The sequence below is a fragment of the Lissotriton helveticus genome, chromosome 3_2, assembly GCF_964261635.1.
Source record: "Lissotriton helveticus chromosome 3_2, aLisHel1.1, whole genome shotgun sequence".
NCBI classification, from domain to species: Eukaryota; Metazoa; Chordata; class Amphibia; order Caudata; family Salamandridae; genus Lissotriton; species Lissotriton helveticus.
Genome location: NC_136062.1, coordinates 86,792,960 through 86,813,465, shown reverse-complemented (window position 1 = coordinate 86,813,465; position 20,506 = coordinate 86,792,960). Strand labels below are relative to the sequence as shown.

Sequence of the window (20,506 nt, the reverse complement as noted above, 5' to 3'; positions counted from 1 at the left end):
GGTTTCCTAAAAAATATATTTGATAACTATCAGAAGCAGTTACACAGTTCCATACCACTTAAATAAATAGTTTGAATTCAACTCTGCATTTATTACCTAATTAGTACTTATTTATTTTAAGAGACATTCAAAGCTTCAGTCCCTTTCTCTTTCTTATTAAGTCTACACAATAGAGATATCTGCTCACACTAAACGCAATTGGTTGTACAGTATCTGTTTGACATATATCCTAGACTATTCTTATTCTATTGATAGTGAGTGTAAGATCCTGATCTGCAAACCTGCAATAAAATCGAGTACATGCATGACACTAGGATCCAGAGTTAGAACACAAGGAGAGCGTGCAGCAAGTACATAAAGCTAATTGAAATGCACATCAGGAAGTTTAGCTGGAGCACACTAGCACAGTGTATGGGAGAGAAATTACGAAAGGAAGAGAGTGAAAGGTCCAGGATGTGTGAATGAAGAAAGAGGACACAATATCCACCTAGGCAGAACCCCGTAGAGGGGGCTGAAATTGTTGTGTGAAGGATTGAGAAATATTTAAGGGGTTGACTTAAGCATTTGTGGAGTACCCACCTCGAAAACCAAGTGCTTGCCAGAAGTGTGTTCAAGCCCTGGGACCTGAAAGAGCGGTGGCCACAAAGGGAGATAGGAATAACAGCACATAGATATTTGAAGACCGCATGATCCAGCAAGAGGAGCGTTATAGCAATACGGACTAGGGATGCTTCAGCAACTAAGCTGCCTTGCATTTCCTCGTGTGCAAAACTTTGCAAATCCATGCATAATTTTTGGGCATATATTTCAGCATATAATTAGTAAAAGTAAAACTTTATTTGATCGATTTTGTGATCATTTACAAATAGGAACATTACATTGACACAATAAAATCCGACCCAAACATATATATACACATATATATACACACACACACATATAAATATATATATATATATATATATATATATATATATATATATATATATATATATATATATGTGTATATATACACATTCCTTCTCCCATTTTAAAAAGAGTACCTCTTTAAAACTTTAAAAACTGTTAAAACATCAACCACATAATATATATATAAAGTCAAAAACTACAATTCTTAAAATAATAGTCGCAAATCATTTATCTATTACCCATTTTTGCCAACCAAGCTCATAACCACAATTTGCTCCCCAGGTTACTGTTAACACTTTTAGTCCTCTTCTACCGAGCAAATAACAAAAATCTTGAGAGCGCAAAGACCAACCATCTGGTTGTGTCAGACCTAAAAATTCTCATTGCATCTGCTGGCCGTCTGCATAACAGCAAACGGCAAATTGGAGCTATCCAATTTCTGCGATGATCTGCATAAGCTGTACAATAGAAAATAAAGTGGTCGCTGATCTCCGGAGCAGAGTGACAAAGCGATAAATATGGTATATTTCCCCAGTTGTTCTTGACTGAATTGAGAGGCAAAGTGCCATACCTGAATTGTAAGAACAACAGTCTAGCTTGAGGTGGTTCAACATCATCCAAGAATAGTTCAAAGCTATAGCTAGATTTAATATTAAAAAAAGCTAAAGTTAAAATACCATGTGAATCCATGTTTGTATTACACTGATCCTGATAGTGCCAAAACCTTTTTTTCAATATAGATATCATCGCCTTTTTATTCCGATCTGGGTTGACCCAAAGAAATCCCATCTTAAGTTTAATGAACCAATCTCTAATCCCGCTTAGCCATTTAATACGTCCATTCAGTTTGTGCAGGCTAATTAACTCAGCTAGTCCACTTCTTAAAGGTACTTGAGTATTACTAACCCAGATCCTGATCCAAAAAAACAGAACTCTAAGAATAGCAAAATGACCAATAGGTCGAAGATGAAGATCTAATCCCAGGGCTAGTAAAGGGGTATTTATTGGGAGATTTAAGATTGCCCTGATAAACCTATTTTCAGCTAAGGCTAGGCCCTTTAGGGTTTCAAGGCCCCAAAGTTCTGCCCCATATAATGCCGCACCTAGCCCTTTGCTCTGTGTAGTTCTATCAATGGAGATATTGGTCTATATGAGGAACCTCTAACTTTCTGGTTTATCGCACAGTCCACATGCTGGAGAGTTAGTGCTCTTTTCAATTTGACTGGACCAAGCAAGGCTCTCACTAATTTGCACCCCTAAGTAATCAAATGCTTTCACCCGTTCTAAGCTTTGGGAATTAAGGACCAGCTTTCCCTTATGTTGTTTATAGGGGTTAAAGACCATATATTTGGTCTTTTGCAATTTATTTCAAGCCCCCTAGCATGACATGCCCCCTCGAACCTATTGAGAAGATTCTGCATTCCTCTTGGGGTTCTTGCAATTAGTACAGTGTCGTCCGCAAATAGCAGGCAGGGGATAGTACTGCCTGCCAATTTGGGAGGATCTCCACCACAATTAAAAAGTTCCTCTATAATTCCATTAACAAAGAGTGTGAATAGGGTACGGGCCAGGGTGCACCCTTGTTAAACGCCTTTTTGGATTGGTATATTACCTGTAAGGCCACCATCAGAGTTCCATCTAACTTTTGCAAAGTTGTTAGAATGCAGGCGAACCAAGATGTTAAGTAAATATGATGGTAGACCCATGTCCCTCAAAGCGGACCACAGTTGAGTTCTATTAATAGAGTCAAAAGCTGTTTTGAGGTCCACGAACATAATGTACAGGTGACCTCTATTGATGGTGATTTCTTTCCAAATTAACATTAGGAATCTGAGGACCTGGTCCGTTGTGCTCGTGGACTCCCTGAAGCCTGCCTGGAGTTCAGAAAGTGCATTATTATCCTCAATCCACTGCTGGATTCTGGATAATTTAACTTTACCAAACAATTTTTGTGAGACGTCTATGAGACTGATTGGTCTATAATTTTTCTGGGTAGCCCTTATCACCCTTCTTTAAAACGGGGATAATCTCAGCACTCGTCCAGGACAACGGAACCTCACCCCCCTCTAGAATAGCGTTGAAGACCTTAGTGAGTATTGCCCCCAGATTTCCGGCTCAGCCCTATACAGGTCTCCTTGCAGTTTATCCCTTTCTAAATTGATGTTATAGCCAGGATGGTCTCCCCAACCGTAATGGCAATATCTTCTCTTGGGGGCATAGTGAGGGACATTGTCAAATTATCTATTTCGGCCTCTCCACTCTGCACTGCGTAAAGATTCCCAAAATATTTCTCCCACATTTGGGGCTGCAAATAAAAACTAGTTTCGTCTTTTGGGCCAGTAGACCCCTTGGCCATTAGATGCCAGAATGCTTGGTCATTCCTCTGTTTAGAGGCTTCCACAAGCACTCTCCATTTCTCATTCTCCCAATCTCTTCTAGCGTTCTTATGTGCTAGTAGGTAACATTTCCTGCATGCTCTGATGTCCTCAGGCGATTTGGCTTTTATCGCTACCATTAGATTTGCCCTAGCTTGTTTGCATGATTGATTGTACCATGCATTGATACTCTTGCAGATGGAAATATTGCCATTTTCTTTACAAAAAAATGGTCTAAGATCATCATTTAGTTGACTAAAAATAGTCAGGGTGTCAACAGTATCCTCGCTTGTTTAGGCAAATTCCGTCAAGGCTAGCTCTACCCTTTTATAGATCTTTGGGAGGGCCATTTGGTCTGACAGAATCATTGGCCACTTTACCCTCCTCTCATTATTACTGGTGATTACTGGTACACTCTTTAATGTTGAGGGGCCGTACCAGTCTATCATATTATTCATTGATAATGATAGGGCATTATGGTCGCTATCCCTCCTATCCAGGACCACCATGTTTTTTATGTCTGTCCAAATTTCGATATCGACTAGGATATAGTCGATTCTAGATTTACTTGCCCCTCTCTTGTAGGTAACCCCAGCTGTCCTATCAGAGTCAGTTCTGCCGTTACAGGCTCGTAGCCCATGATCAACAGTCAAAGAGTTAACTTGTTGCGCAACCCTTGTACACTTTTTTATAGATGGAATTTCTAACTTCGGTATTCCTCTTGCTTCATACCCCTCTCCAATGAGTTCCTGAATGTAATCTACAGGCTCAAAGGTGCCATTTAAGTCGCCAGCAATTATCAACCGTTGTCTCCCCCTTTCTAAATCAAGATATATCCCAAGAATGGTGAGTGTCTCAGATGGCCTATGTGGACTACCATACCGATTATATACTTTGAGGATCCTCAGCGGGGAACTCCCTTTAGCCGAACATAATTCCAGTCCTCGTATATCTTCAGAATCAAGGCTGAGCTTTTTAATTTGTCCTACTAACACATTTTTGACCCATATCAGGAGGCCCCCTACCGGACGTCCCATTGATCCCTTCTTTGCCTCAATACTGAAAGTTGTGAAGTCTACTTTATACACTTTCTCCGTAGCCCAAGTCTCCTGTTAAGTTATGTTATGTTAAGTTTTATTTCTATAGCGCACGGCTACTCAATGAGAGTGTCCCGGCGCTTTATTTAGGCAGCTCAGTGTAAAAAACATAACACCATAAAACAAAAACAGACAGGGGAATGAAAGACCTACTAAAGGTTAAAAAGCCAGGTCTTAAGGCTCTTCCTGAACAGGAGCAGATTAGGTGTGCGCCGCAAGGCCAGGGGCAAGGTGTTCCACAACTGAGGGGCCCTCAAACTAAAGGAGCGACCCCCGGTACGGGCCTTCCTCACTCGGGGGACCACGGCCAAAAACAGAGATTCTGACCACAGGGATCGAACCGGGCGATAAAAGACGAGCCTGCGCTGTAAATACCTTGCTCCAGAGCCAAAAAGCGCTTTGTGAGCAAGGGTCAATGCTTTAAACATAATCCACTTCCGGATGGGCAGCCAATGAAGCGACTGTACCAACCCGAAAGCCGAAGCTTTTCGCCTATGAAGGCCAAAAATGGCGCGAGCCGCAGAGTTCTGCACAACCTGCAGCCGCTGAACAAGATAGTCCGGAAGACCTAAATAAAGGACGTTAGCATAGTCCAGTCTGGAGCCAATTAAGGCTTGCACCGTGATCTTTCTATGCTCTTCTGTGAGCAGAGGTAGGAACTTCCGGAGCATCTTAAGAATGCCAAAGCAGGTGCCCGTCAAACCAAGAATATGTGATCTCAGCGTCAGATTATTATCAATCTTAACTCCCAGGTTTTTTCCACCTGGGATGCCTGAGCAGGGGGACACATATCCATTGGCCACCAGGCCAGCCAGTCAGGGTCCAAGGAACAACCAAAGAACAGTACCTCCGATTTGTTGGAATTAGCCTTGAGAAGCATATGTGATATTTATCAATAAATAGACACCAGTCCGGATCAGTGAGTTTTGAATTAATACCTGCCACATTCCAAGACAAAATTTCTAGATCCCTATCTTTTAGTGTATACAATTGTGCTCCACTAGTGCTCTGTCGTATTCCCACATTATTTGAACCTATACTTAACTGGGTATTTTGGGAGATACAATTTTTATTCTCTCTTGGCAATTCTACTAATTGTCCCCCATCTGTTTTTATCAGCCCCTCAATTACACTTTGTAACGTGCTTGGAGCTCTATTTAGTCAATGTAGGTCATCTAGGTTTGAAAGTGGCTGGTATCTATTTCTTAACTCAATAGAAGGATGACCACTATGGGTGGTTTCATTAAAAGACCCATACCTACCCTTCCCAGAGGCTCCCGCATTAGGTGCTAGGTTTCTATAAAAGTGGGCCAGCGGCAATAGTTTGAGGCCATATCCTGGCCTTTGATTTACCAGTCGCAAACTCCGGTCAACCAGCCAATTTGCTAATGATCGGGACCTGCAGTTTATCACAATACAGTCCCCCTTGGACATCTTATCCATTGGATCAATCCAACTCACCCTTCTTACGAGCAAAATGTCTCGGAAATAGATATTTGAGAAATCCACATTTTGAGACAACCAATGGCATACCTTATTTTTGAGCCCCGAATGTGATTCCTTGTACTTTTCTGCAAGTGGTGGTACATTCGTTAAAACTGCTAGATACGGGGAACATTCGGGTGGGAGATGCAGTGTGATTTTTATCCTCTCTTTCAACCATACCAGTTCTTGCATGAGGTGTTGGGGATTTCCCTGGAGTTGTAGTGCTAAACCCACTCTCTCTTGTAATGACAGAATTAATTTTTTTCTCCTTTCCCTTGTTGAACTGTCTATTCTAGTTTCAATTTCTAGGATTTCCCTCACTGCTGGTATCAGGGGTATCAGTAAGCCGTTGCGGTGACCGCCTATTTTGATCCCTTACTCCCTTCTCCCCTTCTGGGTCACCAAGCTGTATGGATAAGCCTACCTCCTCACCAAATCTCCTCCCAGTCCCAGCTTGCCACTCCCCCTCCACTTTTTTTCCTGTCTTATTTCCCTCAACACAGTTTAACAACAATTCTATATTTGGCTCTAGTTTTTCCAGTCTCAAAATTAATTGACGTAGGCTTCTCGTCAACGATTCCTCAATACAGAGTGTTATTGTCTCTACAAGATTAGAGAGGGGAAGCTTGTGTTATTTGTTACATCAGAGACGGTAATTGAAGCCTGGATCCCTTCATCATGACCGATACTGGGCCTAGTGTCCTTTTCTTAGACCTTGTGTGTATAGAGTGAGGTGAATCCATATATTTACTCTTCTTCTTTTTTATAGTCTGCATTTTACTTTTTGATTGAGCAGGTGACAAGACAACCAACTGCTCCGGGATCTCGTGTCCATATATTGACTCTGGGTCCATAAGGAATATGTTGCAGGATTCACTGTTAGTAGCAGTCTCAATTATATCAACAGAACCTGTTTCCCCTTGTGTGTTGTCTCTCACACTTCTCCCTCCAACCGATAACCTTCTTTCTGCCGTTTCAAATTCCTTTTGCTATCGCCTTTGATGCCCTAAGTAAATACCCATCGAGGTTTGAACTCACCAGTGTCTTTGGTGTATTGGGCTTGCCTCCCCCTGATTTCTGTGATGTCGCCATTGGCCAGCTGACTATAGGGCTTTAGCCGTTTCGAAAACCAAGGGGTATGACCCTGTCCTGTCTCTTCCTGGCCCTGACGGGCTCAGACGGGCCCGCCCTTGGCCCGGGCTTCGCCCGCGCGCGTCCCGTGCTGCAGAAACCCTCGCTGTTTTCAAAGCACCTCCAGGCGGTGTAGCAAGTGATGCATTGGATGGGCGTCAAACGGGGAGGCAGGGCTGGCTGGGCGCTGTAGTCCTCCCCTGGACTAGCGCGGTGAAGCAAGAAGCAGGAAAAAGCGGGACCCCATATACTTTATTTTTAGACCACAATTAAAGATATGTGATAAGCACAACGAGATATCTTTCTTTAACATTAAAACAGCAAAGAATGTGGCCCAAGTGTAATCATCAACTTGCACAAAACGTCCATGATTGATTAATGTATTTCATACATTTATGACTTAACCATGTTAGTGTCCAAATAAATAATCTTTTAGATTTTTTTTTATCTTTCATAATTTATCAAATATCTTAGGGTGAGTCCTGCTGACATGCAGCTAAAAGCCTAGAACACACCAGAGAGATAGGCAGTCTATCACTCTGGTGTGTACTAGACTTTTAGCTGTATGTCAGCAAGACTCTTTTCACTTCACTTCAGAAAGCTTTATTTCGACATTTGATGTCATAAAAGCTCATTCAACAAAGCTTTTGTAATTTAGTAACTTGATAAATCTTACAACGCAAACTGTAGCAATATATACAAGTGAGCCAACTATTAGACATTTCATCCAGGGAAGGGATCACGTCATTAATACCTCCTTGAATCACATAACATACTCTGAATACAGTGGTAGTCTTAATATGGGATCTATTAAGTAGCAGCACACAACATTTAGGAACCACAAAACAATCCATAGAATGCAGAATTAATAATTAATAAATAGCCAATAAAGGTATCTAGCTATAAAATCAGACATCTAATAAAACTCATTCATAGATGAATGTGATAAAATGTTAAAATATTACTGACACAGTATACACTGCAACTAGTAAAATTTTCACATAACGAGATTCAATTGATGATACCCTTTAAGATCAAATTAATGCAGCAATAGGAGCGAAATCTGGTGGCAAATGTGCATAGCTATTAGATGTTAATACACTTTTTAATCTAATACACCAAACCCACTTTAGAAATGTGACTAGTGGAACAGCATAATGAAACGAGAGATCAGTCCTTAGGATTCTTAAAGCTTCACTGCTTTGCCTAGTGCCCAAGTTCTTACATAAAGGCACTAGCCAGGTCTTTCATGGAATGGCATAATCAGGACATACAAAGAGAACATGGGGGTAGGTTTCTATTGGTTCAGCACAATGAGGACACTTGTTATCTCCCGCAGCCCACCACTTAGAAGTAAAGGACTTTAACTACAAAGAGCCAACTCTAAATTGAAAATAGAGTTTCCAGTCCAGGGGTTTGGAGATGGTATCCCAGTATGGCTTAAGGTGGGGGCGGGGTTTTGCGAACAGGAATCTCCCAGTCAGCGTTGTGCTGTCACTCAGCCTGCTGGTATTTTGTCCCACCATGTCCCAACATTTGCTTTTTAGCACAGCTTTAGATACAGACTGTAGATTGCTGGGATTCTCCCATAAGTTAATCAAACCCATTGAGGCCAGTACCCCTTGATATCGTTCAGCCACCTTATCTATCTTATGGTTGCGATCAGCAGGTATGACATCCCTAAGTCCATTAGCAACGGTAGTTGACTCAGGTGTGACCAAGATTCAACGGCAATATAAGAGAGGACGAAGCCTTGCTATATCTGCTAGGGGTTACATTCCCATATCACCAAGCTGTGGAAGTGAATGAGTACTTTTGGGGAGGCTATAAATCGCACGAAATTTTTTATTTTCAGCGCTAGTCAGCTGTGTTAGATTTCTGTAGCCCCATAGTTCTGAGCCATACAGAACTGAGATAGCTACCTTGGAATTGTATGTCTGTATTACTGGGCTGACTGGTTTGGTCAGGGACAACCTGAATTCTTTACTTAAGGCACCGGCTAGCTGTCTATGTTTTAATGGAATTTTTTAAATATAGGTCCTGCATTTTCTCCTTTTCTCCATGGTGACACCTAAATTCATAAAAATGCATCTACTTCCTCTAGTGCCACACCCTCTGATAACTTCCCCCCTGAATGATCGATGTTTGTTAAAAATCATGAGTTTTGTTTTATCTGCATTGATCTTAACCCCTCTAGTGTGCAGAATTCTTCAAACAGGGCCAGTGCACGCTGAAGTTCGCTGGGGGTCTTGGAAATGATAAGGGTATCGTCCGCAAACATGGGGCGTTAGTGGGTGTTGAGGCTAGAAATTTTGCAGCTTAATTAATAAAAAGAGAGAACAATGTGTGTGCTAGTACCCACCCTTGACACACTCCCTTATCATCCCGGAATGAGTCCGTAATTTCCCCCTTGGCACCCCAACGTATAAGTGCAAAGTTGCTCTTGTGAAGATGCACTAAGAAAGTTAATAAATTAGCCGGCATACCTAGATCCCGTAACACCTCCCACAGTTTGCCACAAGATACTAGATCAAAAGCTGATTTTAAATTAACAAAAACTGCGTATATGCGGCCTTCCCCAAGCACCACTGTCAGCCAGTATATAAAAAGAAATAAAAAACTTGGTCTACAGTACTAATGTGGGCCTGAAAGCCAGCCTGCTGAGGAGTTAAGATGCTATTGTCATCAACCCATTCCTGGACCTTACCTAGAGCAAGGTGTGTCCCCACCTTCTTAATGGAGTTGATGAGGCTAATGGCCGGTAATTCACAGGCTGCGATCTGTCCCCGATCTTGTATACCAGAATGATCTCTGCCCCCTTCCACAAATCGGGAATGGGGGCTCCTTGGGCCAGACCATTTGCAAGCAGAGTAATGTACCTGCTCCACCTTTCCCTATCATGTAAAAAAACATCTGCAAGAATACTGTCAATACCCGAGCCCTAGCCCCTGTGGTTGCATTAAGGGCAACCATGACTTCTGAGGAGTCAAATACCAGATTTGTCGTCTGACTGGGTATGCTCAATGGAGGTTCAGAGATCCCTGCATCAACATCTGAGTACTGTTGAGAGAAATGTTTTACCCAGTGATCAGGGGCTACATGATTTTCCGGTTGTAGAAGTTGTGCCCCGGTGCCCCACTTTACAATGACCCAGAAGTGTTGGAGATTACTTCTTGTGCATGCTAATCTCAATTCTTGCCACCTTTGCTCGTCCCATTCTCTTTTAGCTTCGCTCTGCGCAGGTCTGTAAGCATGCCTAGCTTCCCTAATAGAATCTAAGTTATGTGATCTAATAGCTACCACTAGAGATTTACGGGTTCTACTGCATTCTATATTATACCAGGTTTGGCTCTTTTGTTTGATAGAACCTTTGTTGCTGTAGAGTTTCTGGAAATGGGTCAGTTCTTTATCAAATAGTGAGGCATGGATGGTAGTAGTTAGGCCTATTGGTTGATCCATATCACAAAGGCCCTCTAGCGCAATGATCGCCTCATCAACATCTCTGCTGATAGAGGACAGTGCCTCCAGGTCACCAATTATTTTGGACCATTTGAGTCTCCTCGTGTCATTACTGGTCATTATGTCTCTTGTGGTGACCAAACTAACTGGACGGACAGCAACATCCGATGGCAAAAGGGTGAGAGTTGCAGAGAGTGGATTATGATCACTCTCACCCCGTTCTATAACGCCCATATCGATTAGGTTGTGCCACAGGGGTAGATCAATAAGGGCATAATCAATACGGCTGGTATGGAACCCATTATTAAATGTGTTAGTCCCTTTTCTGTCAGAATTGGTTCTACCATTGGCTGCCCAGAGGCCTCTCTCTAAGCACAGCATCTTCAGTTGGATTCCTGCTTCAGTCCAACGTTTGGATCAATCTCCAAATTTGGAATGCCCCAGGTTGGGTCCTTGTCCACTGCAAGGTCGCTAACATCCTTGTCCATTGGCTCGAAGGTAATGTTAAAATCACCTGCTATAATAACCAATGATTCACCTGATCTTTCACCCATGGGCTCATTTAAGGCCTCTACAGTTGTAGATCTCCTCCCTCCTCTATCCCCTCTTGCATATACATTATTATAAATGTCAATTTGGCAGATGGGCTACACCTTAGTCGGATGGCAAAAATGTCAGGGTTACCTGATGGGAGCTCCCGGTTAACAGGACTCACCCTAAGATATTTGATAAATTGTGAAAGATAAAAAAAGATTATAAAAGATTATGTATTAAGAGAAAGTAGTCTGCTGAAATATAATCTTGTTCTGGGTCTTGTGTAATATGTTTTTGAAGTTAGTGTTTCCAAAGTGACATGAATAAACATGATGCATAATATGACCTGCAAAGGTAAGGAACACAAGACTTGTATGATTTCCATTGTTAAATCATCTTGACTTTCTTATTCATAGAACCTGTATATAGACTTCGCTTGTTTACAATACATCAATGTTTAACTGTCATCTTTTTAATACCTGCTTTTCATAAAAATTAGCACAATTTTTCACAGTACCTTGCTTTTAAAAATTAGAAATTTTTGGGTACAGCTTGCTTTCATAGTTCCCATTGGTTTGGAACACTGTTTCCACACACATAGACGCACACCTTTAAATACCTTGCAAACCTACTGGTGTAAAATTAGATATTTACAATATCGACAACCTCCCTTTTGACAGCTAGGCAAATTGAAAAAACCTGCTGTTGGCACAATATGAGAACAAACAAGCAACCATAAGGTCTGCGGACAAATGTGCGTTATCAGTAGTGTGATCAATGTACATCAGTTAACAATTTAGGGGTCGAATAGGATGGTGCTCGGAAGGGCTCCGAATGGGATTCGGATTTGGCGAATCCGATTCGAATCCTATGTTTCCGACCGAATTGAATACATGTCCGAACGACAGATTACGATGCAAGGAAACTGGTCGGGATGTTCAAATCGGTTCCGATCGGCATTCAGACAGACCGAGTCGTTAGGAGCCGAATCATGCAGCTCCAGGGACACTGTTTCCGACCAAGTGATTAGGATGTCCAAATCTGACAACTGTTCTGAATCGGTTTGTCTGACATGAAATGGCTGTCGGAATCTGACTTTGGGGGCCTGTAGCAGGCCCCCCTTCACCCATAGGACTCTGGTTGGCATCCGTGGGGGTACCCATAGGACCCTTCTTTGCAACCATTCACAGTGTGGCAGGCACCATGGGGACCTCAACATCCCTTTTTTCAATGGGCGCCTGTATTCACGTTTGGAACTCCCATGGAAGTCAATGCGTGTCCGACTGAACTATGTTCGAAAGCATTGTAATCGGTCAGTCGGACTTGCAGAACCCGATTCGGTTGGAAACGATTCCGAAACCGATTCGGTCAGAAGAGTTTCCGAATTGCAACGTAATCGGCCTGTAGTATTTTAGTTGTAGTTATGCCGTAATTGGTCACTGGTTTAGCCTGTTCACTTAGGTAGTAGAAGACCCATTACTACAGAGTTGTGTGCAAATAATAGGTAAAACAAGGAGTAATGTTTTTAGGTGTGTGTTGTGTTAAGGTTTTTGATTTTTGTGCTGTTGATACTAAACACATGTAGGAACTTTTAGCTGTAACTCCAACATGCTTTTCTTCACAGATTGTAAAGGTTTTGAATTTATATACTCCAGTAAATGAATTTGAAGAAAGAGTTTTGGTATCATTTATACGTACCATACAGGTAAGATACTATTTGTTTTCCTTGAATTGTTTTCTGTAGTCTAGTATGCCTTATTTTGTTGTAGCATAAAAGATATTTAATTCATTAAAGGTTCTGGCATCATGAAAGTTGTATTAACATGTAAAAAATATCTGTAACAATAGAATGTATATGTATATGGTCTTTAAAGCTCTTTGTTCAAAAATGGTTCATAATAAGTTCGGAAATAATGGGTTGATTATTTAATTTTAGTCATATGCAAACCATAATACATTTGTTTAGTTCCATCTGTCCTACAGAAAGGCTAGTGTTAAGGCATAAGCTGCAAGGCAGTGTTTACATTGATTTTTCATAGATGACTGTTTATTGGGGATCTTGATTTTGCTGTTGTTCATGTAGTTCTGTGGTCATCTCTGTAAACGATTTTCTTTATTGCAATGTTGTTACACAGTTGCACTTTCAAATGTACATTTTATATACATATGTCAAGTATATCTTCTCAAATATACTTGCCTTTTGTTAGTTAAGAAAAGATTCTGCATTCATTAAGATCTATGATAATTCCAACCTGAAGTAATTTCCTTTACTGGGTTTGTTTGTGTAAAAAATATCGTCAGTCCAATTGTGTAATTATATAATATAGCAGTGCTTCCAATTAAGGCCCAATCCTTGTACTTGTCCCTGAAACTGCACCACCGACTCTCGACGCCACCGGAACACCTATACTGGAAATAATTTTTACATGAACGAACCCAGTAAAGGAAATTACTTCGGGTTGGAATTAAAATGGAATTTAAAGAATAGGAATTAGCCCTGGAGAAGTTGCGGGTTCATCCCATGTAAAGCGACGAAACACGTATTGGCTAGGAACGTAAGGAACTAATTGGGGAGTATACAGACACCCACAGAAAAAAGAAAGAATAAAACAATTGTGGATTGAAAATAAATACAATTGTGATTTACACTTTTGCCGATCATGCTTGTATTGTATACGTGTGCAGAGGACTAGTCTTTACTGTATTTGTGGCCTTTCGACCGCACATTATGGAATATATTGTGGTTGTCCCTACCTCTCTGCACCAAGCCGAATTGCATATTTATTGTAGATTTGTATGCGAAACACCTTGGTCCACAGTCCTATTACTCACCACCAGACTTGCAGTACTGAACTACAAGATTAAGGTGTTATTTTCACAAAAAGTCTTTCACATTTACTCCTGAAGATTGTCCAACAAGTGAACAAATCTCAGAAGTAAGAATAACGGAAGTTAAAACTGCATCTGATTTCCAAGAGGAATTTTGTGAATTCACAGAAAGCCAACTATCTCTAGAAATTGTTGGAGAAAACCTAACCAGGCATGGATTTCCAACTTCAAAAGATTTCTTAGTGTCTCTGAACTTTTGTTTTTCTATCTATACTGTCTCACCTTGATCGCATGATTAATTTAGATTTCTCAGTTGCATATTGAAATAATTAACTGTATTTTCTTGTTTTTCAGCTGCGCTTACGAGATAGAAGGGACTCCCCTCAGCTGCTAATGGATGCTAAGCACATCTTCCCTGTAACTTTCCCATTCAACCCATCATCTCTCGCTTTAGAAACCATACAGATTCCAAGTAGCCTCGGTTTAGGATTCCTCACTCGAGTCTGAACAGATTTGCACTTTCAAGATGTATTTTGCCTGCAATATGTATGTTATGCCCAGTGCGCACCTGAAAACACATTTTTTGGAGAGGATATCACACTGCTGGAGATTTATTAACGCGAGACATGTTTGATCGCTTTCAGAAGACGTGAAGCATTTGTTTGTATAGATATTTACTTTCATACTGACATTTATGTAACATGTTAATTTGAATAATTCGGGTCTTTAAGCAGGAAGTGTCTTAAGTTACCCCAAGGTACGTTTCGAAGTTAGCGACAGGATTTAGTTGTGTATATTACATAGCATACCAGTGTGCAGTTCAGGGCCAGTTTGATCACAATCACTACCGAATTGAGAAATTACACATGTGCATACATGAGAAATTATGTAGTTTAGTGCATACATACAGAAGTGTGTCCTCCTCAATGTTTAAACGTTTCAGAACCTGGAAAAAGAGAATATAAAACACTTCTCAATTGCCCCCTTGTTTTATCGATGGGATGTAAATGAATAAGTATTATAACGATCTGCTCGTTTTGCATAATATAGCTTTTAACTTGTTTGTTCTGTAGTTCGCTAAACGCATTGAATTGCTTCTGCATATTGTGCTATCTTAAATGTAACAACAATATGCATACTAGCCAGGGCAGAGTCCAATTCTCACGTCTATCACCTTCTTTTTGTGTACAGTCCAATGCAACCTATTTCAGCTTCATTTTATGAATGTCAAAACCATTTCAGAGGGAAAAGGCCATAGAGCAGAAAAAAGTCGCACAATAAATCCGTTTTTTTCATGTGGGCTTTTTGTATATTAAAGGAGAATACCCAATGAAAGCGTACCTATATGGGATTTGTTACATTTAGTTGTTTTAATTTTTCCCCTTGCTCTTAAAGTGATGCTTCCACATGTTTTAGCAACCCCGGCTGTATTTATTTTTTTGTACTTTTGAGTATTTTCTGCCAAGTGTCTTTAAGTCGGCGTTCCTATTATGTTCACATTTGGATTTCTGGAAAAAACACCCAGAATGTTTAGTGGAGTTGCGAATATGTTCTGTATAAAATACAGATTTTATAATCTATGAAAAAAAACAATTCTACAAATACTTGTACTGTTGATGAGGGTAGAATTCTAACCTCCCCTGCTATATAGAAATTGTCCCATAATTAGACTACAGTACCCATTTAAAGTTCAAAGGTCACCACCATAGAATTGTCTGAAGTTTTTTTTTAACTGTGCCTTGGTAGAAAATCAGGTGTGGTTAGGTAGTTCGGCGGAACCTTAGGTAAGTTTTGAACTTCGGGGAGGGACTTGAGGTATGTTTTGGAATAGTGGTAAAATACACCAGCTGTAGATTGAATAGTAACATGTGGAAAACATGAAATGGTATACAGTATGCTTAACACTACATATATTTAGAAATTGAAATAAATGCGTTTGGTTTCCAAAAACGTATAAAATTCACATATCTTGTTACTTACTTGAGATAGCCGGGTTTCTGTGATTAGGGGTATTTTATTACATATATCACTGGGTCAGATGTAGACAAATTCAAACACTGAACAAAAATGACTTCTGTTTACTGGTGACTATTAGGTGCAAAAATAACTTTAACTGGATGTACTGCCAGAAAGCTGGCAAATATCAGTTTGTCAAAATAAAGAATAACGTATTTAAAATTGTGCGCAGTCAAATCAAAAATTGAGCTTTGTTAAAGTTCAACAAATATATCAGAATAACGAATACTGTATTCTTTCAGTAGTAAAATATACGTAATCTTTCTGCAGGCGACTGCTTGGAAACATGTTTCTTTCTAATGTGGGTAAATATTAAAGGCTAATATTGTGGCAATAGTACAGTGGCATGCCTGTCCTGGCATGCGACTGTGGCTTGTAACACTCTACTTTTTAAGGACGAAAGTTAAGATGGAGAGTGAGAGCACAGCTTGACCGGGAGAAGGAAGGAACTAGCCATTACAAGTACAAAAACGTATATACTAATCTCTGGTATTTACACAGGATTTTTAGATAGATGGAAATGTGTGGACCCATTTTCTCTCACCCTTGATTCTATAGTTTTTCTTGATTCCAAAGTCTTCTTTTTTTTTTCTCAATGCATCAAGAGAAACAAAACACAATTGTGCAGTCACTCATTACATAAAACAACATAGGCCAGTCAATACCAGAGGGAGTCTCAGTCAGTTCAGATCTTAGTGTGGTCACCATCAACCCAAGATCTTCTTGTTTTTGTGCGGGCACCCACTGGCAGTATACGCCGATTCTTCCAATTTGCATACCAGTCCATCTCTGCGCCTAGACTTGAGCGATGGGGGTTCATACTTGCCCCGATTACAGGCTATATCTTGTTTATCAATTAAGGTACCTAGACCCACCAGTGACCCCGAAGACCCTACTCATTCAAGTAACCCTAGAAGTGCTACCCAGGGTGAATTTTAAAGACTTCTTAAGATGCAAATGTTCATGTTAAGCACTGCGTAAAGGATTTTTGGTATTTTACATGTTTAGAAGAGTGCATGTCACATTCCATAACCATTTTTCCCAAAGTTTATGGAAATGTAGCTGCCGCTCCTCCAATGAACCCATTAAATATTAGAAACTCTGTAATTAGCTGAGCTACCTTGAATAATTTAGCAATTAGTCACATAAAAGTCTTGTTAGGAATGTATTATGTCATTTTTAGAACAACAGAAGATGTTACATAATTTGGAATAGTAATATCGCTTCTACTGTTGTTGCATTCTTTCAAATGTGGTAAATTATAGGAATTTGGCCATGCACATCTGTGTGTGCTTCTTTTAATAAGATCCATAGACGTGTGGGGAGACTGCCATGTGACTGCATTACCGATGTCTTCCACAGACACTCTGTTAAATAAGGCCCAACAAGTTGACATATTATTTGTAGACCTCCCCTGGACTCAGACATTCAGGTCATAGTCTTGTACCTCATTAGCTAGAAGAATCGATTGTTTAAACCATCTATTCAATGTAGAATTGGATGGCTTCAGTCCACTGCCACTGGACCAAAGATTACAAAAAGATTATCCACCTTTCGGTGCCCTTCCATTCTCCGCAGATAGAATTGTACCACCATCTTCTTTACATCTACGAGGTGTAACTTAGTTTCCTCTGACTTGGATTTTGGGAAAAATACTACTAACACTACCTCCCATGTTCTGCTGGCAATTGAAGTAATTTTGGGCAAAAACTTTGGGCTGAATCTCAAGACAATTTTATCTGGAAAACATCTAGGATAATGTTACTGCTTCAGGAATGACCCAAACTCCCCAAAACTCTTAGCTGACACAATAACCACCAGTAATAGGCACCTTAAATGTCAGCCATTTCAACTCTGCCATGTCTAGTGACTCAAAAGATGACTAATGGAGAGCTCTTAAAACCGAGGGAAGATCCAAAGGAGGAGATGGACATACTATTCTGAGTCTCTTCAGGAAAAACCTTTTTGTCAATTCTAGTGGTTCCAGATCATCTAGAATTTCTAAAAATCTTAAGAGCCGCCCACTGAGCTCTTAAAGGTGAAGATGCTAAACCCGAAGTGAACCCATCTGACAAAAAGTCAACACTTTAATCCTATCAATATTGTCTGCTGCCCTCTTATCCCTCCCAGAAGATAAACCGTTTTCAAGAAATCCAGATTTGACTCTCTTTATATTTTTTTATTTATTTTATTTATATATCCTTTATTTCGATAAAATATCATAAAAGGTACAGATACAAGATAAAACATTTTCATTTTACATAATCCAATTGTGAATAGCTCTATAGGTAAAGTATCTATTGGAGGGAGTGCATGTCATATTTAAAATAAATAAATAATTAAAAAGGCACATAAAATCAATTCCATAAAATCAGCAGAGATTTCCAATTAATTTACATCTTTTTACAGTTTTTCACCCGCTTTTTTCTTAATAAAATATACAGCCTCTCTTCATATGACAATCTCCTGTGTCAGTAACCAAAGAAACTGGTCTTTGCAACCACGTTGATGGTTCAGATATGATATCACCACCTTGTTGTCTGTTCAAATCTGTACATGATGCCCTGGGATATGGGAAGCAAACCCCTGTAGAACCAACTGAACTGTTTTCAGCTTCCTTTAATTTGAGTAACAGGAAGCATGTAGCGGGTCCTGTTTCCTCTGATTTAACCAGGATTCCAAGGTGGTCCCCCACCCGAGCATGCTGTCAGCTGCTGTGACCACTTTTGTAGGAGTTATATTGAAAGGAAGATCTCTGCTAGATTCCGTTCCTCTAACCACTAACCCAATAAACTCCTGAAATGGTCTGAAATAACCACCTTTCGGGTATACGTCTGTGAACAAGGAAGCCAATGGCACTGTAAGGGATTAATCAAGGGATACAACTGTAGCTGTGGCCAAGGCAGCACATTGAGTGATACTCCAATCAGACCCTGAATTCTCAACCACTGTGCCATTGGAGGTACATGCTGTCTTAAGAAGGCAGTGATCTCCCTGCGAAAAGGGTCCTCGGTCTCTGCTGGCTGAAACACCTGACCCCCTTGAGTGTTGAAATAGTCCCCAATAAAACGAGATCTTGTGTGGGAATAAGATAAGACTTCTTCTGTTGAAAATAGGTCTATGTTCCTGTAAAGTCTTGCACACATCCGAAACATGCAGACTCACCTTCGAAAAAGAAGAATCAGAGATAAACCAATCATCCAAGTAAGAAAAGATCTCAATCCCCATTTATAAGTGAAACACAGTAATAGTGCGAACACCTTTGTAAACACCCTTGGTGAAAAGGAAAGTGAAAATAGTTATAACTGGAACTTGTAATGGTGGATGTGCACACAGAACCTTAGAATTCTGTGCAATGATGGATACATTTGCACATGAAGGTAAGAGTCCAAAAAGTCTAGGAAAGCTAGGACATCTCCCTGGTTCAAACATAGCAACATCTAATGGAGGGACACCATTCTCAACCTGACATGAGGGTTGAATGAATTGACGTTCTTGAGTTCCAATACTGTTCTGTAGCTCTCCGAAGCCTTCTGGACAAGAAAATTATTGAATACACCCCCTGCTCTAGAGATTGGGTGTCGGGATGAAAGCTGCTTTTGATAACAGATCTTGAATACCCTGGAAAAAGTGCCTTTCTCTTCAAAGGGTTTGATGAAAGAGGAGTCAGTTGAAAAAACTCTGAGTGCAGGGAGTTGAACATAATCTTGTACCCCTCCTCGCCACTTTCAGAACACATTGGTCTTTGAATATTGAAGGCTTCCAGAAAAAAAGGATTTGACATGATCCCCCCCCCCCCCCCCCCCCCACACTGGTATGTCCTTAGTGATAAAGTCAGGACCTAGATTGTGACTGGAAGCTACTGTCTGAATTGTAGGATATCGCCCCCCCCCCCCTCAGCCAGCCACGTCTCCTTCCCCAAAAGGGTTGATTCGACTTGCCCCTAATAGATGGACCAAAGGTCCTTTTAATAAAAGAAGTTCCCTTTGTGCATTAGTAGGAGCACAAAGTCATCCACTGACTTTTTAATCATCTCTTCTAAAGGAGCTCCAAACAGAATGGGACCTAATAAGGGAATCTTCATCAAAAGTGATTTTTGTGATGTGTCCGCCTTCCAGTGTCTCAGCCAAACTTGCCTTCTGGTCTGAATAGCATAATCAGCTGAAGAAGCCACTGCATTCAATGTATCACAGGAAATACCCGACATTATAATTGAGAGAGTGGACATAATATCCACCCCATGTTCAATTAACTCCACCTAACTCTGAAAATCATTTTTAGAGTGATTTTCTGAATATATAAATTGTTCTTATATTCTTTACATTAATCCTTTAAGTGTTTCCTGTCTGAATAAATACATTAAACAACTTAAGGCATTCATTTCCCTAAAAAACAGGATTTCGAGCAATACCTCCCCACAAGGAAAAAAATAAATATATATATATATATATATATATTTGCTTTCTCTCACTTTTTGCCGTCGCAGAGGGAACTGCTTTAGTCGGTGCTCGTGTTGGAGACCAGGAAAGTGTCTCGATTACATTTTTAATACAATAATGGCGCGGCACACTTCTTGGTGGTTTGTAGATGGTTTATTTCAATTCGCAAAACTCCTACGCGTTTCGAACCGTAGTCCTTGTTCACGGCAGTGTTCTACTGCCGTGAACAAGG

At 40.4% G+C, this 20,506-nt stretch overlaps 1 protein-coding gene across 3 annotated transcripts in view; it reads left to right on the top strand.

Moving 5' to 3' along the window:
• The window catches only part of MYO5A (myosin VA), a 665,088-nt gene extending 649,974 nt beyond the window's left edge, over positions 1-15,114 (top strand). For all 3 annotated transcript variants that reach the window (XM_078684842.1, XM_078684845.1, XM_078684843.1), the window contains 2 exons: positions 12,615-12,695; positions 14,174-15,114. In XM_078684842.1, coding sequence (XP_078540968.1) covers positions 12,615-12,695; positions 14,174-14,326 — 234 coding nt within the window. In that variant the 3' untranslated portion in view covers positions 14,327-15,114. The remainder of the gene's footprint in view (positions 1-12,614; positions 12,696-14,173) is intronic.
• Positions 15,115-20,506: the final 5,392 nt, after the last annotated feature.